Source organism: Belonocnema kinseyi, chromosome 7, assembly GCF_010883055.1.
Source record: "Belonocnema kinseyi isolate 2016_QV_RU_SX_M_011 chromosome 7, B_treatae_v1, whole genome shotgun sequence".
NCBI lineage: Eukaryota > Metazoa > Arthropoda > Insecta > Hymenoptera > Cynipidae > Belonocnema > Belonocnema kinseyi.
The window spans coordinates 130,814,676-130,839,870 of NC_046663.1; the positions used below are offsets into that span (position 1 = coordinate 130,814,676).

Below are 25,195 nucleotides of genomic sequence, written 5' to 3' on the forward strand. Positions count from 1 at the left end.
AAATTGATTTATAAAAATTATGGTTTAAAAATGCAAAGTTGCTTATTTAAAGAATATAATTATCATCAACGTGAGTTAGAAAATTGTAATCAATGCTGTTCATCAATATTACGTGTAAATTAATTTTTAATGAAAAAAGCTCATTTGGAATAAAATAGTTCAATTTAATTTTCTACAAAAGAGTATTAAATTTTTTGAAATCCAATTATAAAAGAATAATTACAGTTTTAGATACAGAACTCAATCCTTGGTGTCTTCTTTTATTTTATACTAATATTTTGTAACATTCATTAAGTATGCATAACATAGAAAAGATAGGCTTTTAATTTATTCTTTTTCATAGAAAGATAAATAGGCGCGCGCAAGACTGCTACTTTATGTCCAATTCTTCTAATTTAGATCAACATCGGGAGAGTTATGCATACTTAATGAATGTTACAAAATATTAGTATAAAATAAAAGAAGACACCAAGGGTTGAGTTCTGTATCTAAAACTGTAATTATTCTTTTATAATTGGATTTCAAAAAATTTAATAATCTTTTGTAGAAAATTAAATTGAACTATTTTATTCCAAATGAGCTTTTTTCATTAAAAATTAATTTACACCTAATATTGATGAATAGCATTGATTACAATTTTCTAACTCACGTTGATGATAATTATATTCTTTAAATAAGCAACTTTGCATTTTTAAACCGCAATTTTTATAAATTAATTTAACCAAATTTTTTCACGCGCATTATAATAATTAATTACTTTATAGGTAGAAAAATACATGTAATCAGCTTGTTGCCACTTGGTAAACTCTCCCCTGAAAATCTTGTTGCCACTTGGTAAACTCTTCCCTGAAAATCTTGTTCAAGTCTACCCAATATTAGTCCATGCGTTCAATGTCATAAAAAATTTAAGTAATAACTGTTTCATTATTCCGATTCATACAAAATCATTACACTACTTTGTAAGAAATAACGCGATATATGATTACTGTACGAATTGTGATTACAAGAGTAGATAAATCCTTAGAAAGTTGAATATTTTCTTTAAAATTAAACTTTTAATTATTATATTTCAAATTACATTGAAATTAATGAAATTTTGTATTAAAAATAATACTTTCAACAAATAAATACTTGAAAACTCATCATGTGTGGTGAAGGTCTTGTGAAAAATGGGGTTTGTGGTGGTAAATGGAGGGTAAAGTTGTTATAACTGTTTTACAAAAAAATAGTCTTTTCACTTAAAAGTTTAAGAATTGGGAAAAACATTTTTATTTCCTAACTGACAATTCTTTATTCGTTGAAAATTCGTTTTTCTATTTAAAAAATGCATAATTTTCGTTAAAAATTCATCTCTTTGGTTAAAAGATTTACTATTTTTTTAACACTGTTTTTTCTGAAATAAATTAACTTCTTTTTTGAAAAAGTCACTTTTCCACTTTTGGTTTAAATTCGAATCTCTTATATAAAATTAATCTTCAGGATTGAAAATTCCTGTCTATATTTGCAGGGTAAAAATTCAACTACTTTGTTGAAATTTTACATACGGGTTCGAAAATTCAATTATGGTTAAAAATTTAAATATTTCGTTGAAAATGTCTTCTTTTTGTTTTAAGATGTCCACCTCTACGTTTTCATTGAGAATCCTTTTGGTTAGAGATTTATCTTTTTTGTTTGAAAATTTAGCCATTCAATTTAAAATTTATATTCATAGGTTGAAAATTGAACTAATTGGTTAAAAGTTAAACTATTCGGTTGTAAATGCAAATCTTTTATTAAAAAGCCAAATTTTCAACAAAGCAGTTTGCACTGCAAATGAAGAAGTTTAATTTTCAGTTTTAAAAAATTAACGAATCTGCAACCAAATTACTTCTTCATCCAAAAACATAACATTTTAACAAAATAGTTAAACTTTTAAATAAGTAGATAAATATTCAACCAAAAACTAAAAAATATAATTATTTCAAAACAAACCCAACAGAATGGAACTAAAAAATGCATTTCAAGCAAATAAAAAATTTTTTAACTAGAGATAAGTTTTAAACTAAAATAATGAGTCTTCAAGGAAAAAATCAATTTGTAAAAGGTCGTTCAACCTTAAAACAATTAGAGAATTGTTCAACAAAAAGATTAATTTTCAACCAAAGAAAGAAAGAATTTTCAACAATAAATTTAATTTTCAACTAAAATGATGAATCTTCAACCCAAAAAGATCCATTTTTAGTCAATTAATTTAACATTTAACCAAGTAGTCAAATGCAAACAAAAAAGACAAATTTTAAACAAAATAGTTGAGTCCTCAACAAAGTAGCTTTAACAAAAGATAATTCACAACTGCCAAATTACGGTTGTAGATGTATGTATGAATATATTACCGAGCTCAAACTTCTAGAACAAACAAAGAAAAAAGAAAAAAATGTATACAAAATTGTTGAATTTTCAACCTCAAAAGGCAAGTTTTCAAAAAAATAGTTGAATTTTCAACCAAAAGGGATACATTTTTATTAAAATTTTAGAAATTTAAATTAGAACAAAATCCAAATTAAAAACATTCCCAGTTAACGTCCAATAATCAAATTGATGCAAAATCCTGTTACATAAAACAAGAATCCAACGACCAAATTTGGTCGTTGGATTCTTGTTTTATTTAACAGGATTTTGCTTACATTTTTATTGTGTTCATGTTCACTAAGAAAATAAAGTTTCTGCCCAAAGAGATGAGTTTTTAACCAAGAAAAAATTTTAGTCAAGACGGAAAAAAAATTCAACTAAATTGTTTAACATTTTCAACAAAAAATAACAAAAAAACTGTTCCCTTATAGTTTAAAAATCAAGTACTTGGTTTGAAAATTCGTGTTTTTTGTAAAACATTAATCTTATTGGTTAAAAATTAATCTTTTGAACATAGAATTGTTTTTTATTACGAAAAAATAGTTCTCTTAAAATTTAATCTCAAGACAACATAATTCCCTTCCTGATCGATTCAGCGACTTGAAGTGCAGAACCTGCCTAATGGTAAATGGATTCGATCTCCTTTGAAAAGATTTTTATAGCACTGTTTTTTTTTGTTGTTGAAAATTAATTTTTTTGCAGAATATTCAACTATGACGAAAATTAATTTTTTAAATTAAATAAAGTGTGATCTTTTTGAGTTAAAAATCTAACTAATTGTTTAAAAATTTATGAATTTTAAACAAAAATCGTCTTTTTTAGTAGAAAATTAATTTCCTAGTTTGAACATTCATCTTGCTGATTTAGGATTCAATCATTTTTCTGACCATTCTTTTTTCAAAATTAATTTATTGAAGTGAAAATTTAACTTTCCAGTTTTGGTTAAAAATTTATTTATATTTTTAATTAAAATCTGTTTTGGTAGAGAACTCAGCTATTTTTTTAATTGCATTTCTTTAAGTTGAAAATGATTTTTTGAAACTAAAAACTGAACTATCCCATTTTTCGTTAAATATTAAGTTCATAATTGAATCTTCATCTGTTTCGGTTTAAAACGAACCTTTTTGATTAAAAATTCAACTATTTTCTTTAAATTTCTATTTTTTTAAAATTAATTTCTATAATGGTAAAATCTACTTATATTACTTTTGGTTAAAAAATGATATTTTTTTTTAGATAAAAATCAAATATTTGTTTGAAAATTTCTAGATTTTGTAGAAAATTCGTCATTTTTGGTAGAAAAATCAACTTCCTAATTGAAGTTTCATCTTTTTTTTAAATATTCTATTATTTTGTGAAAAATTTCTTTTTTGTTGAAAAATTAATATATTTAAGAGAAACGTCGATTACATCATTTTTTTATAGAAAAATGATGTTAAAAAAATGGACCTTTTTCTTTAAAAATTAAATTTCTTTAACCCGTCTTTTGAAGGTAGGAAATTATTCTTCGCGGTTGAAAATTTATCTTCTTCATTCAGGGTTCAATTATTTTTTTGAAAATTCCTTCATAGCTAGTCAAAAATTAATTTATGTAAAATAAAATTGAGCCTCCCGCGATCAAAACGGGATACGCTCGAAATGCCTTGGTTTCAGTTGGTCTCTTGGTGAAACACTGAAATTTGGAATTAAAAATTGATATTTTTGGATTGAAAATTCGATTATTTGCTTCAAACATTGTCTTTTTTTACATAACATTAATCTTCTTGGTTGAAAATACATCTGTTTGCTTAAAAGTTCAACTATGTATCATCAAATGCATCTATTTTAGTATAATTTCAATTAATTTGTTAAAATTTAATTCTTTGTTGTTATATATTAATTCTTTTAACTAAAAAGGAATTAGCTTATTTCAGGTTTTATATATTTATATTTTAAAATAAAAATTGATATTTTTGATTAAGGATTTAACTATTTTATTAAAAATTTAACTGCACAATTTTAGGATGAAAAAGTATATTTATAATTGAAAATTAATTTTTGTAGTTGAAAATTCGTCATATTGGTAGGAATTTAATTTTCTTGGTTGAAATCTTATTTTGTTTATTGAGGATTCAACTTTATTCTGGATTTTTTTTTGTTTATTAGAAATTAATATCTTTAAGGAAAAATTTCATTATATCATTGTTGGTTGAAAACTAATCTTTTTTTGCAGAGAATTAATTTTATGGTTAAGAAATTAATCTGTTTTTTATTATTTTTAACATAGATGTCCAAATTCGATTTTTCATTGTCTCATATGGGGAAAAAACGTCTTGCATAATTTACTATAAAACAACTTTTATCGCTTAAAGATTCTGCTAAATAATGTATAGAACCTGCTTGATTTCAAGTGAATTCTATCATATTCTAAATATTTTGAATATTGTTCTTGGATTGAAAATTAATTTAGTTGAAAAAAATTTACATCTGTCTAAGGTTTCTTACAATTTATAATAAGAATTTTCGTACAAACAGATTATTGGAAAAATAACAAAAAATTGATGAGAAAACTTTTCCGATTACATTGGTATTGTTATTATTTGCTTTAAAAAAATGTTGTAATCGAAAATTAATCTTTGTGATTGAAAATTCGTCTTTTTTGTTAAAACTTTTACTATTTGGTGTCAAGTTCATCTGTTTTAATTCAAATTTTAAATAATCTGTTTAAAATTTGATGTTTTTTTATTGAAACTTGATCTTTTTCAGTTAAAAATTTAATTATTTGTTTGAAAGTTCCCGTATTTTGTTGAAAATTTGTGTTTTTTTTTAGAAATATAAAACTTCTCTCGTGAAAATTCATCTTTTTGATTAAGAATTCAACTGTTTTGTTGTAAGTTGCTTTTTAGGTGGTTAAAAACTAATTTCTCGCCGACCATTGGATGATAATGAAAGTGCCCGTACATCCCTGTAGTATGTATCTGTTGTTACAGGTTTTCAAAATTGCGTTTTTATAAAATAAAGATTAAGTATTTGGCAAAATTGTCGGCAGATATAAAGACCCGATATATCCATACAACTGAGCATAATTCATAAATCCCACATTTCTTAAACCATATATATTTAAAAGCATATAAAACATTGGAAGCCTATATATTTTATGCAGCTGTTTTGTGGTGAAGGTGAAGTGCAAGGAGTTTAATGGTACTTTTCTGATATTCAGTAAAGTTAGTGTAACATTGGTGTATTTTTAGTTATACATTAATGTTTTAGTTATCATTTGCATTCAATATAAACATTAACATTAAGTATTATTCCTGTGAAGCATGGAATTTGTTATAAAATTTCATTGTTGATATAAAATGCGGTAGCAACTTATTGAGATTTTGAGGTTAATATTACATTTTGCAATTCAGGAGCGAACTGCTCGCAGTTAAAACATTTATCAAAAAGGCGTAGGATGAAAACATATAAAGATATTTTTTATTTTAATATTGACTAAAATAGTTTCTGTTTTTTCTGCAAAAATGTTATAAATTTGAATTAAATTTTTGTTAAATTTGTATAAAAAATTTCACCAATTTTCAATGTATTTCAAACATGGAGTATTTTTTCATATTAAGAAAAATGAGTAAAAGTTTAATTTTCGTAAAGTTTTTATAGTACATTTTCGCAGCGTTTCATTGGAAAAGATAATATTTTATACATTTTTGTAGATATACGAATGATTTACATTAAAGTGGCAAAAGTGATCGAATTCTGCGACCAGCAGTTCGCTCTTACATCCTAAAATTAATTCCTAACCTAAAAATCTATAAAAGTTGTTATTGCATTTTACACCAGCAATGGACTTTTATAACAAAAATCATAACGAATTCCATGCTTCAAAGGAATATTACTTAACGTTAACGTTTATATTAATAACAAATAATAACTTAAACATTAACATGTAATTAAAAATATACTAATCCTACCGATAGAAATCTCAGAGTATATGCTAAAGATTCTCAAGGCTCTGAGAAGCTTTGAGAAATTGTCCGCAGGCACTCAGGTAGATATATTAAATGGTTCAGATAGCTCGTTTAAATGCTTTGTAGGCTTTAAAATGTCCTTTCCGAAATAAAAATAAAAATACGATCATAAATAACAAGCAGAGAGGCTTAAATTGAAATAATAATTCGTTCATAAATATAACAAGCAGAGGCCCTGTATTGCGGCGGTACGGGTGGCAAGGTGGTGGTAAAGCAGAAACGTTGATTCGTATTATCGACATTGAATTTTGATTCGATTATTATCCCTAACAGTGATCCAAAAATACTGGCGCATGCTTGAACTGTGCGGCGCTCATTGGCTCTAGTTCGCGTACGTATTTAAAATCAAGTACATACGCGCACCGTAGCCAATGAAAATCACTCAAATCCAAGCAAACGCAGATCAAGGCAGCTCCGTTGGAATCATTAACTTCAAGAAAACGCGTGTAACATTCCATTACTGTCTAACTACTCTAACTCCACGGATGCCTCTGTCGCACGCGTGTAGCTATCAAAAAACGAGCAATCGTGACAATTTTTTCAATATTTTCAAACGCTGTCTAACCCACTGACACATCGTGTCTCACGTATATGGCAATGAATATCGAGTATTATGACAATCGAAATCGACAATATCTTTTGGAGATTTTATATTAAGGATTGTAGAAAGTATTCGTCCTGATTTCACGATCACGATCATTATTTCGATATACGGTAAATGGGAAATAAGAAATTGTTCAAAAATTGCCTTTAATTCATGCGGACGGAAGATTAAAGAAATTCTTAAAAAATTACTTTTTCTATTCATAGAGTCGAAGTAGGAAGGCACAGGAAGATAATTAACAAAATGTCATTGTGCGCCACGTTTTATACCCTTTTCGAGTTGAATTAAGACAGTGCTAAAAAATCAAATATTTATAAAATAAACTGATGATACCTGCCCGATATGTCGAATTACTAAATGCAGGTGGAAAAAGTTTGATAAAGAAAAATCATTTAGTTCCTAGAAAATAAAGATTGAGTTTTAAGGTTAGAATTTAAGAGATTCTGAAGAGTGACTTAAAATCGTGCCAAGTTTCAGAATTTTTATTTTCCTTGGTGACACGTATCCGAGATATTCATTTGATGAATATAGAGAACAATTTTGTATAAAAAAAGTTATTAATTTTCGAGACAGTCGTATTTCAATGAGACAGTGTGGCAGTGTAACACACAAATTTTCGTTTATAGGCCTGTATTAAATTTCATTTCTGTAGCGTACCTTTCTACCTTGTGCATGATGTTAATAGATTGTTATACTGCAAAAAGTATCAACTAACATTTTTTTGTACATTATACACACAATGTAAAGAACGGTGATACCAAAGTATTTAATAATGTATAACAAAGAAACACTTTGTATAATTCTCCTTTGAACTGCATCAATTGAAAATAAATGTAAAAATACTGAAATAAAATAATTAAAACTCTAGTCGCAGAGGAGAGTATCTAGTACGTGTGTCTACTACCACCCTCGCTCTCCGGCCGAAATAGTGGTATAAGCTGAACATGGGTGCCTGGCGAGAATTTCCCCTATATGGGCAGGTCTGGAATAGATTGACCATTGGATACAGATGCATGGGTTATTCTTTTATACTTTTTTGTCTGTTTTTTTATTGAATTTCTTACATAACCTGTAAATAATTAAATTATTCAAAAATAAGATATTCTAGAAAAAATTAGTATCATTTGAATATCTAATACATAATTAAACTTCAATATATTTAAATTATTGGTAAATAATAGGTATTATCTATAATCTAATTAAATAAATAAGAAAGTAACCTTGTGCTATATTAGTTGATATCCATTTATCCACCCTACTAGTTGTTTGAGCATGGTAATGTTTGCTCCCGAGTCAGATAAAAGTGTTACTCCAGTTCTTCAAAAAAAATGCCCAGTATACAGTTTTGTATATGGTAAGTTTAAATATGAAGCTATAGATTGAGGTGGTTCTCATTGTTTATTCCTGCCAAAAATTTCCGTTATGATACTGGATGAAAAATCTACAAGTAACTGATTCATTTGGTCTCATCGTGGTTTATTGCTTGATTTTCCCATGAAAAAGTAATTAAATTATGAATTGGCCAGGTTGATATTTTTTTTTAAAAATAAATATATAAAATAGTTGAGTAATTGATGAAAGTAAATGTAAATACTAACCTTTAGAGTTAAATATGTGTAGTCTGATGCATTTTTTATAAATTTAATTATTTCATCCCACTTGAACACTAAAGATTTTTTTGGTTTGTAAACTTTAGAATTACACAGGCCGACAAATTTTAAAACCAGAGACCAGACCTAACGCTTCTGAAGCATTTTGATGCGCTGAATCCGAATCCGAGCTCAACATTGCTCCTGTACGTCAAGTTTTCAAGATATCCTAATCTAAAAGTGCAAAAAACGCGTTTTTTTTTTTAAGTAATGTAATCGAACAAGAAAAATGTCTACCACAAAATCTAATATGGAATTTGAAAGTACTAATCTTCCTCTTTCAAACCTACTTGGATTTATTCGGGTATCTTTATTTTCCACCAAAATATTGTAATTTGAAATTTTTTATTTTAATGTTTTAACCCATTAACGCTGAGGTGTTCAAATTTATACAACGCTTCCTCTATTGCTGAAGGTACGATATTTTTCTTTCAAAATATTATCTCAGGGGTTTTCGAGGGTGCCCTTGCTATTTCCGGTGTCAGTTTTTTGTTATAACCCCTAGAAGATCCAAAATGGCGGCCACAATTTAGGGCTTTAAAAAAGAACAAAGGATCCCGCACAAAATACCAACAAAAAAGCGTGCAGTCGTTTGGAACCAAACTTCTCACATTGATAAAACAAAAAAAGGCGGACTGCGCGCAATGCTACTGCGCACTCTGTGTGAATTCTAGTGTTAACATTCGCTGCATGTGCGCGCCGTTCTACGGCGTAGACATTCTTTTACCCCTAGCTGGCTCACTGAGCTGGCGACGCTTTTATGACGTGTTATGCGTAGGTGTAGAAATTTGTTTTTTGTTACAAATCGACGCAGGCTGTTATTCAACCACCTGTTTGGCGTGAGCCCAACGAACACGATAGTGATTGTTACTTTTGCTTATGCAAAACAGGAGGTTTTTCTAAAAAGTATTTGGAGAAGATAGTTTACCCTGATGTAAAAAGTATTACACCAGTCAAGATTAGTATTAGAAATCACTCTGAAAACAAAAGTGAACGATCAACTTACGAATCAATGGATACTGACGATCCTAATGCAACTGAAGATTCTTCTTGGGAAGAATCAGATGATGAAAGTCCTAAATTTTTTTACCAAGACGGATTAGACGATTTTATACGTGACCTTGGTCTTCCAAAAGATAAAGCTGAGCTTTACGCTTCAAGACTCAAAGAGAGGAAACTATTGTTACCTGGCACTAGAGTAACTGTTGACAGAAATAGAGAAGAAACGTTTTTCGATGGACAGTGGGATTGTGTATTGTAATGATATCGAAGGACTAATTAATTTATATAAAATAAACTTATATACGCCAGAGGATTGGCGTCTTTACATAGATTCGTCTACAGAAAGTCTGAAGGCAGTACTATTACATATTGGAAATAAGTACGCTGCAATTCCAGTAGGTCACTCAACTACACTGACAGAATCTTATGATACTTTCCAATTACTCCTGATAAAAATAAAATACAATGTCCATAATTGGCTTATTTGTGGTGAATTCAAAATGATAAATCTTATAATAGGTTTACAATCAGGAAACATTAAATACCCTTGCTTTCTTTGCCTTTGGGACAGTCGTGCAAGGGATGAACATTGGATAACGGAGAAATGGCCAGACAGATTAGAGTGGACAGTTGGTCAGTATAATGTTGTTTATGAAAGTCTTGTTGAAAGAAAAAAAGTCCTATTACCATCACTCCATATAAAACTAGGGTTAATGAAGCAATTTGTAAAAGCCCTAAACACCGAAGGAGAATGTTTCAATTATATCAGATCTACATTTCCGCATTTAAGTGATGCAAAAGTTAAGGAAGGTATTTTTGTTGGGCCTGATATAAGAGAACTTATCAAAGATGATGACTTTATCAAAACCATGACATCTATTGAAAAGGATGCATGGTTGAATTTCAAAGATGTTGCACAGAAATTTTTAGGGCACAATCGAGATCCAAAGTTTAGAACTATTGTATCTAGTATGTTAAAGAATTTTAAAAGATTAGGTTGTTTGATGAGTATGAAATTACATTTTCTCAAATCTCATTTGGATTATTTCCCAGAAAATGTTGGAGTATTCTGTGAAAAAATGGGCGAACGCTTTCATCAAGATTTTCACCAAAAAGAGCAACATTATCAAGGTCGATGCAATGTAAGAATGATGGCCGACTATTGCTGGTCTTTGCAAACAAATGATTTCGGCCCTACTAGTCATAAACGAAAGTCTCTTCAACGATCGTTTGACATGAAGCGCGAACGTTTACATCAGAAAACAAGCAATTAGTTTCACCTTCATTGGACATACAATCGTAAGTGTTGCCTTAACTGGTCGGGCAATCGTAAGTCTTGCCTTGACTGGCTGAACGATTCAAAGTCTTGCCTTGACTGACTGGGCGATTCAAAGTCTTGTCTTGACTGGCTGGGCGATACAAAGTCTTGCCTTTATTGGCTGGGCAATACAAAGTCTTTCCTTGATTGGCTGGGCAATCTAAAGCCTTTCCTTGATTGGCTGGGCAATCTAAAGTCTTGCCTTAATTGGCTGGAAAATATTAAGTACTTCCTTGAGCAGCTGGACAATCCCAAGTCTTGCCTCAACTGAATGGACAATCCTAAGTCTTGCCTTGACTGGCTGGACGATTCAAAGTCTTGCCTTGACTGACTGGGCGATTGAAATTCTTGCCTTGACTGGCCTGGCGATACAAAGTCTTGCCTTTATTGGCTGGTAAATATCAAGTACTTCCTTGCGTAGCTGGACAATCCCAAGTCTTGCCTTAACTGAATGGGCAATCGTAAGTCTTGCCTTGCCTGGCTGGACGATTCAAAGTCTTGTCTTGACTAGCTGGACGATAAAAAGTCTTGCTTTTATTGGCTGGGAAATCCATAAACTTGCCATAATTGGCTGGGCAATCTAAAGTCTTGTCTTAATTGGCTGGAAAATATTAAGTAATTTTTTGCTTAGCTGGACAATCCCAAGTCCAGCCTTAAGTGGCTGTAAAATTTTGAGTCTTGCCTTAGTAAGCTGGAAAGTCCTAAGTAAATTTACAATATTAAATTAATCATAATAGTAAAATTTGTTTTTTTAAAGCCCTAACTATTTTCCATATTCGCTCTTCTAGGAGTTATAACAAAAAACTAAGCCAATCGAAAAGGAACCCCCGAAAACCCCTCAGATAACATTTTCAGGGGACAATGGCATACCATCTCGGCGTTAATGGGTTAATACGCTAAATTAAACAATTTCATTTCAAGGTTAGCCCACTTGTAGTGTGGAATTCAATTATTTCACGAAATGTTATTAACTACTAAATTCGCTGCTCCCAGGGTTAGGTGGGTTAGCCTGATTATGATTTGGTAGGGGTGATTTATGGGTTTAGGTGGATTAGCAGGTAGGTGGGTTAACCCACTTGTGGCATGGAACTTCATTATTCCAGTAAAAAAATGCGACAAAACTTATTGTTCCCAGAGTTATTGTTCCTCAGCGTTAATGGTTTAAAACGCTAAAATAAAAAATTTCAAATCACATTATTTTAGTAAAAAATAAAGATATCCTAATAAATCCTAGTAGGTTTGAAAGGGGAAGATTAGTATTTTCAAATTCCATATTAGCTTTTGTAGTAGACATTTTTCTTGTTCGGTTACAAAACCTCAAAAACAGCTAAAAAACGCGTTTCTTGCACTTTTAGGTTATGATACCTTGAAAACCTGACGTGCAGGAGCAATTTTAAGCTCGGATTTGGATTCAGCGCATCAAAATCCTTCGGAAATGTTAGGTCTGCTTTCTGGCTTTTGACTTTTGTCAAATTTTGTCGGCCTGTGTTATTTTCAATTAAACTTTTCAAATTTTGTTGATATCAACATTGTCTCTTGTATTTAATGTTTTTTAACATAGACCAGATGCTCTATAAAGTTGACGGTTTTAACTTCCTACTTAAGTCTTTAAAATACACATTCAAATTACTTTCTTTCGAGCTTCACAGAGAACTTTTATGTTTCGTCTGCCATTCTTTGTAGGTTTCGTAGATTAGTGTGCACTTGCCAGCGGGCGTGGCCACTCATTAAATAACGTGTATCTCTACAAATCCTTCATGGGGAAAATTTCTAAGGACGCAAAATGTGAAAAAATTTTCTGTGCCCTGTTTAGCATTGACGCAGAAAGCGTCAATCTTCTTTTTTTCTATTTAACTTACTCCGTTTTTGCATTTAAGTCTTGCTCGGGGAGTTTTGGGGTCGCTGAAACCGAATCTGAAGTAAAAATTCAAAAATTGAAAATGTCGGACCCAATATGGCGGATGAAAATACAAAAATGGCTCGATTTGGATGAATCTCGGTACTTACGGGTTTTGGGGTCGCTTAATCTGAATTTGAAGTCAAAATTTGAAAATTTAAAATGGCGGACGAAAATACAAAAAACGGCTTGATTTGGATAAATCTCGGTACTTCAAAATTGGAAAATTCAAAATGGACAGACTAAACCATACAAAGTAGATCATACTGTTGGCCTCGTAGAATTTACTTAGCCGTTTTTTGTATTTTCGTACGCTATTTAAAATTTTCAAATTTCGACTTCAGATTCGGATTCAGCGACCCCAAAAACCCGTAAGTGCCAAGATTTATCCAAATTGAGCCTTTTTGGATTTCCGTTTACCATATTGTATCCGCCCTTTTAAATTTTCAAATTTTGACTTCAGTTTCGGCTTCAGCGACCCCAAAACCCCGTAAGTACCAATATTTATCTAAATAAAGACGTTTTTTGTATTTCCGTCGGCCATATTGGACCTGCCACTTTGAATTTCTGAATTTTTACTTCAGATTCGGATTCAGCGACCCCGAAAATCTTCAAAATCTTCGACACAAACTTTCAGGGTAACAAATATTCCTGCCTTTTTGGGCACTTTTTGTCGAATTCTCTCTGCCAACGAAGGAGTCAAGACAAAATCTTTATAATTATAGGAAGAAAGCTGAGGTAATCTAACACTAGTAAAATCGAAAATTTTCTAGGTTTAACATTCCCTTACGACCTGAGACAAAAATGTTCAACATAGTCAGAAAATCTGAAAAATTAATAAATAATATATCTTTTATGATCAATAGGGCGTATCGGAAAAACAAAAAGTTGTTTGCGCGAAGTTCTAATGGCCATGAAAATTTTCTATTAGCAGTCAAAAACACTCCCCTAAAGTTTCATTACAAAAAAAATCCTTCTGTCTCCGCATCGTAGATATAGCTAAAAATCTAAAAAAAAAGGAAGTACTTCTTCAAATTAGAACGGTAAAATTTTATTTTTGAAATGTAAATTACACAGGACCACAAATCCAAAAAAATTGATAAGCACAAACAAACCACGTAACCATAGACACATAAACCCACAAATTCCAAACCTGCAACCCACTTGACCTACAAGTTTCCTCTCCTCCCTCTTCACACATCTTCCTAACTCTCTTCGCTCTACCTCTTTGAATTGCACAAACCCTAGACCTGAAAACCCTACATGTGCAAACTCTAAACACGAAAACACTACTTGTAGAAATTCTAAACCAACTAAAAACTCTCTTCCCTCCATTATCCCTCCTCTCCCATCCCATTTTTTTCCTGTATACGTCTTTGATTCCGATAAATCACAAATATTCTAATTCTAAATGTACAAACCTTATATATAAATACCATAGATTTTTAAATCCTAGATCAACATCTCTTTCCTCCAGCCCTTACCCACAATATCACTCTTCCGCTATACTTTTTTGACCCACAAACTATAAACGTACAAACCTACAAACTTTAGAACTATAAAATCTAGGCACAAGTACCATACATGTTTAAATCCTAGGTAACCTCCCTTCTTATCGCTCCCTTTTCCACCTCATCTTACTTCTTTTATACTTTTTTGAACCACAAACCGTAAACCTAAAACCTTACCCAGCCAATGAAAACTTACTGAAAAATCAATGAAACGGCGCTGGTCAGTGCTGATTCAGTGTTTTTTTCAGTACTGCCTGTACTGCTAGTTTTCTATACCTGAATTTCCCTTGAAAAGGTGTGTTAGTAGTGTATACTATAATATTATTGAAAATCGATGTGCCTATGCCAATGCGACTAGGCTACCAAGTAGACCAGCTGAAAGGGATTAAAAATCAAAATTTTAATTTGTAAAATTTTGAAATGATCTGCGAGAAGGTTAGAAATTCAGAATCTACGGGATTCGATTAATTCAGATATTAAACTTTTTCTTATGGATGTTTAAAATTTGAATGAATATAACGTATCTCGTAAATGGAATGAGATACGTCAAAACAGATAACATTTTTTAATTCAACTTCAAAGTAGTATATTAGTGTGTGAGTTATAATTATAAATATGTATGAGAAAATTCTAAAAAGGGCGTCGGTTTGGTTACGTCCAGGTACTGTAAATAACTCTGCCAGCTCAATCAGTGACGAATACAATAAGAACATTATATGACCGTCCCGTCACTTCTCAGTGCCGTTTAGGTGCTGAAAATGAGCACAAAAAGCCACTGAAACGGCGCTGACGGCCCAATGCACTTTCACCAGTGTTTTTTCTTTGGCCATAGATGTTCCTATCCTAGATCTACGTATCTCTCAACATCTGTTCTGCCTCTTCCTCCTTTCCACCATCTATTTTACTCTATACTTCTTTGATCCCTAAAAACGATAAATGTTTCCAAAACTTTGTGAGACAAAAATAAATGGAAGAGTTCTCGATGGTCCACAAATCAGGGCTCTTCTCAATTGTAAAATTTTTGAAGAACTTATGACGAATACAGAAAAAGTAGCTTGGCAATGTTTCAAAGAGGTGAGTACATCTTTTCTTGGCAATAAGAAAAATTCAGAATACAAAAAGATTGTTGAAAAAATGTTAACTACTTTTCAAAACATGAACTGCTTGATGAACTTGAAGTTACATTTCACGGATTCACATATTGATTTCTTTCCTTAAAATTTAGGCCATTTTAGTGAAGAACAGGGTTAGAGATTTGATCAAGACCTTAAGCCGAATCCGCTTACAGTACTCTAGTCTCGGCTGAAAATTCCTCACGAAAGGAAATCTATTTGTAGATCTGCAAAATTAAAAAATTAAAAATTAAATAGTATCTCGATTTTTTGGAACTTGAAAGTCAATCAGGGAGGGTACAAAATATTTGAACGGAATTGTCGCTATACAGGTATAAATCGACTTGCCTTGAACGATTTTGATTGATAATTTAAATCTCAAAAAAAGTTTTGCTTTTCAACTTTGAAATGCTTCGTTTTTAAAGATTTTTAGCTATATCTACGATGCGGTCCGTCGTTCACGTTCGGCCCGGGTGGTGGCGTCGGCGTTTTGCGTATATGGTATGGTCCTTAAGGTGTTCGCACAAGGAAATACGTGTGCAGTATGCTGGAAACAGCTCACGCACGAGCGTGTACGCTTTGGTGGCCACAAGGTGTGCGTTTCGTAGTGGACGGACGTCAGGAAACTTGGCGGTGTCCAAGGCGTGCGTGACGGTTTGCCGTTTCGGTTGGTCATGGTCGGTCCGGGCGGTCAGGTCAGTTTCGGAAAACAGGAGGATGGTTACTTGTTGGCCCAGGGTAGCCTGAACGTAGTCAAGATTCTCCTTTTGCTTGATAAGCGACCATAGTTGCGCCAGGTAGTCGCATATCAAGGGGCCTCTTAAAGCGGGAGCAGAACGGGGGGACAGGTGCGTTGCCGCACGTAGGTCAGACAGGGGTTTCTGACGCCGACATACTCTTACCTCGCAGAATTCTCACAGGAGCGCCTGGTGACCACCGAGCGAGTCGGCTACGGGTGAAGGGGCTCGGTTCGGTCCAGGTTCGGTCGGTCATAAACCGACGGAACCCTTTGCCCGACATACGGTCCTAGTTGCGCCAGATGGTAACATGTCGGGAGGACTTCACCAGGAGTAGTTGCAGGAGGTGTCTAGGTGGTGAGGGCGGGGGCTGTCAGGGGGGTGAGACGTCGGACAGGTTACCCTGATTGACGTCGCCCCAGCCTAGTGAATCATGGTCGTAGGTGATTCAGGCGACCACGATTCGCCTCGGACTCCGGGTATGGTACGAGATGTTCAGGCATGCGTGAGCTGAATATGTTTCTGCTGAATATGGTTACAAAAATGAATAGGCAGTCGCGAAAATTGTGCAGGGGTAGTCCCGAAGGAATTAACTCCCAAGCGAAGGTGTGAAAACCGTGCCAAAAGCTGGATGGTACCTGGGTGAAGTGTCTAGAACGGTGACTGGGATATCCCGCGGCCTCTCAGAGTACGCAGCCTTATCCTTGCATGCGGGGCTCTACAAGAATGGACGAACCCCTTTCCCTGGCTTCTCGTTGGAACAACAATAAAAAACACCAAACATAGTTGTAGTAAGTGAGGTTCAAAACAACAGAATGCGCAGGGCTCCCAACAATGGGTCGGCCAACAATACCGACCACTCTATAGCTGGGGGAGCCAATGAAGATGGATTCAATGCGATGGATCGACGGAATCTCGGGACCTTTAGGTGGGCAGAGCAACTAAATAGCGACTTGCTAGAGTGCTACGATGCGAGTGTGGCCCCTGAACGGGGTTATATCGCACGACTGTATGCTCTGTGGTGCCAGAAACATCCGCAGCTATCGCACTTGTCGCATTAACGTTTGCGAAATCATGCCGAAGTACTTCAAAAAGGGGGCTATGTAAGCGGAATGCCTACTCTAACACAGCCAGAACAAGCCGTCAACAGAGAAAAAGAGGCGACACTAAGACTATCAGCGGGCAAGCATCCGATAGAGGAAGAGCGATGCTTTATGACTCGCAGAAACATCAACACTTAGGTTTCTCACAAGCCTAAAGATCTGGCTGAAATGGATGACGAGTTTCGTGGACATTTTTTCGAAGAAACCGACCTCTCGACTATCAATTGTTGTGTGTATAATGTAGCGAGAGCTTTGGCCGATGCGAACCGTAAAACAAAACCAACGGTTGATCATAAGACCAAAAAAGAAATTCATTAAATCGCCATAATGATAGGCCATCGATAGGTCATGATAGGAGCCACGTTCTTCATACATTTCTTGCAACACAGGTTCAATTGTCCGAACTCCTTTTCCTTTCGCTTTTTTCTACCTTTCTTTCACATGCATTCTTTCTTTCTCTCTCATTCGCTTTTCTAGCACCTTCCAAGCCTAATCCCTTCTTTATTTTCTTCAATCATTTATTTCATCTCCTCTACTTTCTCCTGCATATCATCGTTTACATAACCCCCACCACCTTCCACTTCTCTCCTCCCATCTTTATCTCTTCTACTATTAATCTTTCTTTTCGTTCTTTCCTTTCTTGTTTCTTCTTTCTTTTGTTGAAAACACCAAGTTCTTTGATTCCTTCTAATCTTGTCAAATTAAGAAAAAAAGAAAGTAATAGTTGAACTTCTTCACTAAAAAAAATGAAGCAATTTATATTTATCTACAGGAGAAAATATTATGTTTTATTATTTATAAATGAAAATTACGACCAAAATTGTTTTTAATTTTATAAAGTGTCTTAAAAGACATTATTTCATAAAAGAACTCCCCCTGCCAGTTTACGTAAAATGAATTCGCCATGCAGCAAAGGGTATTGCTTAATTCCCAAACAGGGGTTTCATGTGGTACAATGGGCCTAGCCCATTCCCAGTAATCGACTGGTATGATCTGTTCCAATTTCAAAAAATTATCTATTTCTACATCCCCCTTATTGTTAAGCACAAATGGTAATGGTCTTGCTTTTTTGAACACAAGCTTTGAATTATGTTTAAACTCCAGCGAAATTGTTTTAACCTTGAATGTGCTCAGCTAATCTTAAAATAAATCTGGGTACTTCTTTTCTAAACTGTCCCACGTAGAATGGGCTGAATCCATTATTACTATTTTAGATATAGGAATAGGGAACAATCCAAAACTAATACGCCACGAACGACTGAGAATATAACATTCTCCTAACGTTTTATTACCATTACATTCTTTTTACAAATTCCGCATTACCCCTAGGGCTGCAACCAACATGCCCTCAACCACTTTGAATTTATTTCCAGCTTTCTCGTCTTTAATTTTTGAAAACAATTTAATTCTATCTTTTTCGGAAATCGCCGTTACAGCTGGTCCCGTGTCTATTTCCATTTTAAGCGGTACGCTGGTAATTGCCATATTTACAAACTGCGGATCTACTTTCATACTACATACCTTGTGGACATTTTTTAATTTGTACACGTTATCTACGACTCTGTCGAACAAGTCTCCTTGCTCCTCTGACTCCTCCTCTTAACTTGTCTCCCACTTTTATGTCAATCGTTTTACCGAATCTGCGTTTCCCTGTTGTTTTGGCCTACGACAAATTTTTGCGAGATGTCCTTGAATTTGACAATTTCTGCATTTATAGTCTCTGTAAAAACAAACCGGTTTTGCATATCCAGGTTTGCCACATGTGTAACATTTTAATTTAGAAACTTAACCTTCTTAGCTCTTTCTGCTATTTCCGATGGTGGAGGTGCGCGATAGTCTGATAATTTTGTGTCGCTTGTTCGTAACTTAAGTCTTTTAACTTTCTGGTGCTATTAAATTCTGTACTAAATTGTGTGTTTCAATGTTCATTTTAGTTATAAGTACAGCTCGTTTTTTTATCAGCCGCGATGTCCAAAGCATCAAAGTAAAATTGCGGGCGTCTGTGAAAATCTTCCAATCATCAACTTCCGATTTTAATTGAATGTGGACCTTGTCGTGGAATCTCATGTTATACATTTTCTTGACTTTTTCTTCTTCTAAGGTTTCACCGTTATTTTTCCCTGTAATATTGTTCACACCGCTTGACGATTCACTTTTCAGAACATCACCGCCGATTTCCCAACTCTACGTGGCACTTTCCCGTAATTACTTTACTAATTATTTACCTAAGGCATCTGAACTTTTTGTTTCATCTACTATTACTATTCCGTATTTTCTAATGATTTTCACCACTTCTGCTTTTGGCAATTTAAAAATCCAAGTGGTTTTCGCATCCGACTTATCTGCACTTTCCTTAACGTCTGACATTTCTCTTGTTTCCAAAAACCGTCCGACATTCCGTATTTAAATTTTTCGTCCGTGATCCATTTGTAATAAAGTATTTATCCTCATAACGACTGTGATCTTTTGAATAGTAAATATAATTTGGGCAAAGCCTCTTTATTTCATGATAGCCGACAAGCGACTGATGTGAACAACGCTACACATTTAATCATCACATACACACATGATCCTTATATCTACTATTTATTTCACATAATAATGTTACATAATACATTTGAGCTTCTTAATTTAAACAATTTTAATATCTTATTCTTGCTCACACTTCAGATGCAGATAATACAATAAATCACAGCGACGTGTTTTATCTGAGGCTGGAAAAATACTTTGCACTTCAGTGAAAACTACAATTATCCGACATAAGAGCATTTTTATCCGCCGGTCAGTAAAAATTATCCGGCGTTGAATAATTGTATTTTTCGATTTTTTGCATTGTTTTTATCCAACTTTTGATCAAATATCTCTGTAATTTATTGTGAAGTTGTAAGTTACGTAGTTTAAAAAAAAATACAGTTTGAACTTCCTAATTTAAATAATTTTAATTTTTTTCTTGCTAACATTTGATATACAAATAATACAGTAAATCTTAAGGACATTTTTGATCTGAGGTTGGATAAAAACGATGCTATCAAGTCATAACTACAGAGGCTAAATGTCTCGGCGCTTAACTGTCCCGTGTCCAAACGGCAATACCTAAACGTCGTGTAACCATTTAGAGCTATTGGAAGGGATAGGCATTTAGCGAAAAAGGCACATTGTAAGGTGTTCTTAGATTTGATTAAATATTTTCTAATATTCTACAATTTTGCATTACGTAAAAAAAAATGTTTGACTTTTCTAGATTCATCTGAAATAAAGTTAAACATTTTGGAAATTGTATAATGTTAGGGGGTGTTCTAGATTATTCTATGACATTATATAAAATTCTCCACTTTTCGAAAGTAGCTTTATTCTTTAAGAATCTAGAAACTATACATTATACTATATACCCTTCTGTCGGGCAGTATACTTTTCGCTCCCGACTTTCACAGGTAGGCACCGGCTGATGGGGGCTAACGTCTAGTACAGTAATGTCCAAAATTGTACTGAAAATAGATGTGTATGCTATTTTCGGACTTACCTTGGAGGTAAAATAAGTAAAATAAGAATTTTGCCCATAATGACGCGATACTAGTTTAACAAAGGTCAATCTCGAAAGTTCTTTGGGCTGATATTTTTTAATTCGTTTTAAGACAAACAAATGTTTGCGTTTCGATCCAGAGTTCTGAAATATATAGAGCAAATGAAAACTGTTACATTTAATGTGCGTTTGAAGTTGAATCTCTTTCACTCGCAGAGTCAGTGCACATTTTGCAGAGAGCAGCAAAACATTGTTGATATTTCGAGAGAGTTAATAATTCTGCATTTTTCTCAGTTGTAAAAATTACAAAATTATCAGTTTCATTATTTAAAGTTAGAAAATCCTCACCGAATTTAGTTTTCAAATCCAAACCACTAATTATGCATTGCAAAGGGAACTGCTCTCTATGGAGAGTAGTGCTGGAAATTAACTGAGGGGGAGTGGTAGAGAGGAGATAGATCCGTAGACCGTGCAGTGGAAGGGGACGTTCGCTCCCGTCAGGCGGTGATTGCCGGTGAAGTTTGGGAGCGAAAAGTTAATCGTCCCTTTTGTTTTTCCCATATAATTATATTTAAAAGTAAATAATTTAATAGCAAGTTACACAGCTTTTTTCTAATGTTTTTTCACTACACCTTTTTTTGTTGTTAATTTCTAGGCCCACCGTCAGATATTTTTTTTCGTATAACTTATTTTCGCTAAAGAACTATTGGAGGCAAATATAAAATACTAAGACAAAAGTAAAGAAAATTGTACCCATGTCCAATTAATGCTTACGGATTTTCAAGACAAAATATTAAAAGTGTTTTACCACAATTTCCACAGAAAAGAAATTATTTTTTTTTGTGTTTCAGAATACACGGTCATTCTCTGTACAGTTCGCAATTAAAAGAGGCTCTGAAGGATCCACAGTTCATTATAAATTTACACACAGAAGCAATCACACATCTAATGGAAATAGTTTTAGATCAAGAATCGCTTATGTATACCGATTTCTCTCCAGAAATTAAGAAATTTCTGAAAGAGGATTTGGAACTACCATGCAGTTATGAATACTTCGATGACGTTTGGAAAAATATAGAATACAGAGAAAAAGTTGAACAATGTATAAGAAGTTTTCTTTTGCCGCAATGGAGGTAAGATGTATTTAAGATTTTTCTTTTTTTTACGTATGGTTCCCATATCGATGGGTTTGAGTGACAAGTTTCTATCTCAGAAGTTCGAATATGAAGATGTTAGCTCGGTGGCGAAATCCGCAAGCAGTCAATTATAATATACATTTTATACATGCATGTAGAGGCACATTAGCATCTTCTGCAAATAAAGTTAATTTATATCGACACTTCCAAGGTAGAATCATGTTATTTTAATGCTTCGATTCAAAGAAACCAAATAAGAGACTTCGCACATTTGGAAGATCTTGCGAATGTCGCTGAGAAAAGCTGTCGCGTCGCTAAAAATTATAAACCACCCCCTCTTCCGGAACGATCTTTATTGCCTGAATTGGCATATAGAGACTCTAAGGACAGGAGGACAGACAGGCAATGTGATAGACGACTTGAGAGAGACAGAATGGATAAGCGTACCGAAAGAATCACGTTCCTAGAAGAAGAACAACCCCGCGAAACATTTCTACGGGAAGAACCGGTCGACCTTGCGTATCTGTCGATAGAGAAAAATAATAGAACACAGGACAGAACCCAACCCACCTCCTCAAAAAAGCGCTATACCTCATCCCAATCAGATCCAAAACCTACCCCTTCGGAAAACAATACCCCGGATCCCTTCACAACCTCTTTCGACACTAGCACCCCTAACTATAAAAAGGACATTTCTCCAAAATATTGGGATTCCGGCGAAAGAGGCCATAGGTTTCAAGAGTACAAACAACAGCGAAAAATATTTTGTTTCGGTTGTGGTAGAAAAGACATTTTATAGATCCGAATCTCCGAAATGTTTGTGAAATTAAAGCCGGAGGTATGGCGTAGGGTGAACATACCTCTGATAAAACAAAACGAACCCCTTTTGAAATCTGAGTCCGCAAAATGAAAAAACATAAAACATAGACACTTTAAAATTAATCGAAATTGACATTTTACATTCTGCAACTGACTTTTCAGATTTTACGGGAGCTTACAGCCTAAAAGATTATGACCTGAAACTTTTCATTTTTAAAAATAGAATTTTTATCGAAGTCAAAGAAATAGAATTAGCCTCTAAAGTCCCTATTTTTAGAATCAAAAGTAATCAAAAGAATCCACCCGAATAACCCTTTCTTAAAAGATTTGAAAGCACAAAATCGGTTGATTTCCGGTATAATAAATTTGAAAACTAGAAAATTAGCACCTTACGATACTTCCGACATACCGATCCCTGTAGAGACTACTACTTCTTCAAACACTAACCCTACCGTATCCCTCCCAAATATTATCCCTTCGGAGCCTATTGTTACCATGTCTCAACCCCTTGGCGAACCCCATTACTCCCACTTCCAAGAAATAAACCCCCTCCCGGAGAATCCAAAAGAGCACCCTCGTAATGATCTTTGTCCTTCCATCCCTATCCCGGTTTACAACCTTTCCGAGCTCCCTTACCAACCTTACTTAGCGACCCTTGTATTCTCTTCCCTCGCAACCTTAATCTTCCTCATTGTTCTTTCCATTTCCCCATCTATTTTTTTTCTACGGATTTGCTATTCCTTTTCCTCTCAATTTTTTTTTGCTTTTGTGCTAATGAGCTATCCGCTTCGTTTTGTTGTTGTTTAATTGCTTTAACAAACCAGCATTTTTTTTTGTTCGCATTATTGCTTATGGTAAGCACCATCTAATAAGCGGTGGTTTCTTTTTCTTTATTTTGCCACGCCTAAGCTGCTTGGACCGGTAAACAATTTAGAATTAAAATATTATGTTTGCTTGAATTACATTTTTTTTATTTTTTTTTTCTTCCCGTCATTCTATGTCGATACTTTTCCAGCATGCTTTCTCTACTTGGTTTGCATAAATAGTTATAATTTCGGTAGTTTTATGGTTTTATTGTTTTTATTTATTTTTGACTTGATTTTATGGTTTTATAACTTTTATTTTGATTTGGTTCTATGATTTTAAAGATTTTCTGTTTTTATTTGATTTTCTTGTTTTATTTTCATTTAGTCAAGGAGTCCCGAGTTTGATCATTTGGTTTCCTGAAGTTTTTCTTTATTTTACTTGGCTGATCATTTTGGATTTCGGTTCCTGCTTTTTCTGTTCTTTTACGAATAACATTTTTTTGCCTTGTTTCCCTTGCGGTTTGAGAACTGTTCGGTCCTGCCAAAGGAGAGGACAGTTGTGACGTTGCACATTTTCTACAACTCATAAATTCAAGTTTATGTAAATTTTTTTGAAATAAAATGCCTTCGTGTTCACACGGAGAGTATAAAATTCGGCACTCCTACCTTTTGTTTTGTTTTTAATCGATTTTATTTTCATTTTATGTTTTATTTTTTTTTCACTATTGTTTTCAATATTGGCATTAATTTGAAGCTTAATCTTAAGAATTTAGGGCTGTTTTAATTTTTTTGTTCTGTTAAATTTCTTAATTCCGCGGTCTTCACCTTCAACAGATCTCCGCATCTCCGGTCCCCACATAAGATTCTGGATTTTATATTCTTTTTTGAACATCACTCTGACATCCAGGGTAGATCCGATAAATCTAACCATAAGGATAGATTTATAAGGATAGATATTTAAGATTGAAAAAGTAGCGTTACATATTATATGATAGATTTTTAATATTATTGTCCAGTCTGGACTTACCAAGAAAGGGATAAGCTATTGTACATTGTTACCAGATCAGAGGGTTTCCCACTAGATTTAGGGGTTATTTAGAGCCTTCATTGGGGATTTTAGCGGGAAAACTCAGTGGCTTTTTTCTTTATGCGTTTTTTTTGTTCTTTTTATTAGTCCTCAAAATATTTCCTAATTCTACGTTTAAAAGAGAGGACTGATTCGCTATTTCCTCTATTAGGTTATGTGTTAGAATGAATGCTCAATCCCTATTTGTCTACGCGTGCTGTTTTGCATGTTTATTTGTAACTATGCATAGTCACTAGATGTTTAGCCACTCATTTTTGCGGCCTAAACGCATACGAATTAATAACTCGTGATTGGACACACGATATTCCATATTCTAAAGAAGACATCTGCGGTAAGCCATTCACGTTCACGGGGAACTCCTGTGTTTTTGGTCTGTCCTGGACCAAAAGAAGAATGTTTGATGAAATTACGTCTAACATTTTAGATTCATATGAAAGTGTAGAAACTATTATAATGAGCAATATCTTCAGTGTTTTCCAAAGTGTTTCCTACTAAATAT

The 25,195-nt window shown here is 33.5% G+C and overlaps 1 protein-coding gene across 1 annotated transcript in view; it reads left to right on the forward strand.

The window, feature by feature from the left end:
* Window positions 1–25,195, forward strand: part of LOC117177564 (germinal-center associated nuclear protein) — a 166,496-nt gene that overhangs the window by 81,768 nt on the left and 59,533 nt on the right. Inside the window, exon 3 of the mRNA XM_033368381.1 lies at window positions 21,700–21,981. Coding sequence (XP_033224272.1) covers window positions 21,700–21,981 — 282 coding nt within the window. The remainder of the gene's footprint in view (window positions 1–21,699; window positions 21,982–25,195) is intronic.